This window comes from Haplochromis burtoni, unplaced genomic scaffold (genome assembly GCF_018398535.1).
Source record: "Haplochromis burtoni strain Fernald_Lab_line unplaced genomic scaffold, NCSU_Asbu1 Contig_2733, whole genome shotgun sequence".
Classification (NCBI taxonomy): Eukaryota; Metazoa; Chordata; class Actinopteri; order Cichliformes; family Cichlidae; genus Haplochromis; species Haplochromis burtoni.
In genome coordinates this window covers 7,656-10,281 of record NW_024585094.1, presented here as the reverse complement: position 1 = coordinate 10,281, position 2,626 = coordinate 7,656, and the positions used below count along the sequence as shown (strand labels likewise).

The 2,626-nt window shown below is 37.9% G+C and overlaps 1 protein-coding gene across 1 annotated transcript in view; it reads left to right on the top strand.

The window, feature by feature from the left end:
• Positions 1 to 1,735: 1,735 nt before the first annotated feature.
• LOC121811867 (myelin-associated glycoprotein-like) overlaps positions 1,736 to 2,626 on the top strand; it is a gene marked incomplete at its 3' end in the record, with an annotated part of 6,113 nt that continues 5,222 nt past the window's right edge. The window contains exon 1 of the mRNA XM_042217728.1: positions 1,736 to 1,831. Coding sequence (XP_042073662.1) covers positions 1,736 to 1,831 — 96 coding nt within the window. The remainder of the gene's footprint in view (positions 1,832 to 2,626) is intronic.

The following is a 2,626-nucleotide window of genomic DNA, read 5'->3' as shown; positions in this document are numbered from 1 at the left end:
GGGGAAGCTGGATTAAAAAGAACATAGGATGTAAGTTAAGGAAATAAATATAAGTTGACTTGGAGCACATCTCCTTCAGCGTTACATGATGACAATGGATATCAGTGTTCTCTCAGTCACTGACACTGTCTATAGGGGGAAAGCGCTAATAGTTATAGCTAGTGGGTTCTGTGTTTGTGGTTAGTGTGTCTTGTTTTTATCACCTAGGAGTGAACAAAAGAAGAAAAAACAGTAAAAAGTAGAAAGTCTGGTTTATACCATCAGTACAAAGACATTTTTGCAGTCCCACAGAGCAAAAGTAGCATACCATAATGTGGACAGTGAGAAGTAAAACTCATCATCTTACCAGTTGTAACTGATATTAGAGTTTTGTGTTTTAAGCCTTTTGTTAAAAACGTGTGAACACTTCTGTCTCCCAGCAGCTTTGCTGAAGTGACACTTTATCCTCCTTTCCTCTTTTTTTTGTTCCCTATTAATGATCTATGGTAATTAATAAAGATTTGTCATATTGTCCCTATAAAACACCATGTTTTTATAGAAATTATTATGATACAGAGATTTAGATTCTTGTTGCACGTTGTGCATGAAGTAAAAAAGTAATTTTATTAAGAGTGAATGTACTTTTATGTTTACCAACAGATCGCGAAGTCCTCGGTCCAAACTGACTTTATAGTTTATAAATGTCAACTCAGGAAGCTCCTGTCGTGACCTCTCATCTGCAAGCATGCACAACACACTTATGATTTAATGAGAAATTGGTAAAAACCATTGCTCAACTTATGTCTGGATGAAGGCAAATAATTCTGATGAAAAGGAAACTGACCCCGTAACTAATTGTAAGCATTTTGCCACTGAGTCGAGGGCTAATAAAAATAAGACCATGCGGTGTCCAGTGTAACTACGTGTGCAGCTGGTCATTCCATTGTGGACATCTGAAAAACTCATTGTGTAACTCAGGGTGTAAGCAGCAAGTCCTATATTGTAGACTGACTGTAAACATGAGGAATGCATCTAAAATCCAAGCAGAAGGTAAGGCTAATAGTTATTTAGTTAGTGGGTTCTGTGTTTGTGGTTAGCGGATGTCTTTGGATTTTTTATCAGCCTAGGAGTGAACAAAAGAAGAAAAAACAGTAAAAAGTAGAAAGTCTGGTTTATACCATCAGTACAAAGACATTTTTGCAGTCCCACAGAGCAAAAGTAGCATACCATAATGTGGACAGTGAGAAGTAAAACTCATCATCTTACCAGTTGTAACTGATATTAGAGTTTTGTGTTTTAAGCCTTTTGTTAAAAACGTGTGAACACTTCTGTCTCCCAGCAGCTTTGCTGAAGTGACACTTTATCCTCCTTTCCTCTTTTTTTTTGTTCCCTATAAATGATCTATGGTAAAGATTTTGCCATAACCATTATGGATTTTGCAATATAAATATGCTCAAGAGTTTACACATCCAGCTAAAAACTTGAAAATATACATATATTTTTAAATCAGTAACTTTCCATATCAAGAGGAAAGGTTTTTGGACAACAAATGAGTCACGTTTTAAACCAGGTTTGAATAATCAAACAGACATTTATGAAGCGCAGGCTATAACAGACACGCTTACCGTGTGAAAGGTTGCAGGCGTCTTGAAGCAGAGAAACACGCTGTATTGTTGCAATTCTCTTTTGCATAAGCAACACCTGAAACGCTCTGTGCAGGTAGCAAAGTCTGCACTGTGGGGGTGGTGCGGCTCCAATGCACATCCAGGCATCAACCGGCCTTTTCTCCGGCTGGCTGGACCCTCAGCTTCCATGCCAGGACCTGCCACACAACTTTGCGCTGGTCCCAGGGGTACGGCAAAACTTTTAAGCCTGGGTTTGGCTCCCAAAAAAGATGCTCGAATTGTTCTTGTGTCTAACAAAATAAGTTCTACTATGTTTTATGTTTCATTTTACTCTGGGTTGTGCTGAACAAAGTGAGTCAGCACAATTTAAATTCCAAAAAATTATTGGTCGCTTAAATGACCGGCATCTGACATGGCTAGCCTGTCACCAGGGACCCGGTGGGTGGTAAGTGGTTAAAAAACTATACTGTTAACAAACAACTCTTGGTTTGTATTTTTTCAGAATTAATTGTGTTCCATCTTATGCACTTGAGTACACCGATGTTGGATTTTTGCGATGAAATTACACGCACATATAAACAGTATGGAGAAAATAACTTGGCATTTGTTAGGGAGGAGCTCATTGAGTGTAAGTATAGAGAGGAGGAATTCTCTAAAGGCCACTTAAGGCTGGTTCTAAAAGCAAGTCAGTACCTAAAGCCTATTTTTCACACAGAACCTAATTCGGTGACAACCCCAGTCTATGGGAATGTGAAAGGGATGTTTTGGGTTTAGAAAAAACTGACTTTGTTGTTACATTGCAGTAATATTGAGTAAACATTTAACAGTTGGAGGTTGATCATGGAGCAAGAAGAAAGTTTTCCTTTGTTAAATCAAGCCGCTTTCTTATCATGACTGCTGCTGAATACTTTGTATTCAATAAGCTTAGAAAGTTAATAATGAGTCTGATAATATGCATAATATGTGGAGCAATGTGTATTTCATCAGTCAGTTAAACCTTTGACGTATGTACAATATTACAA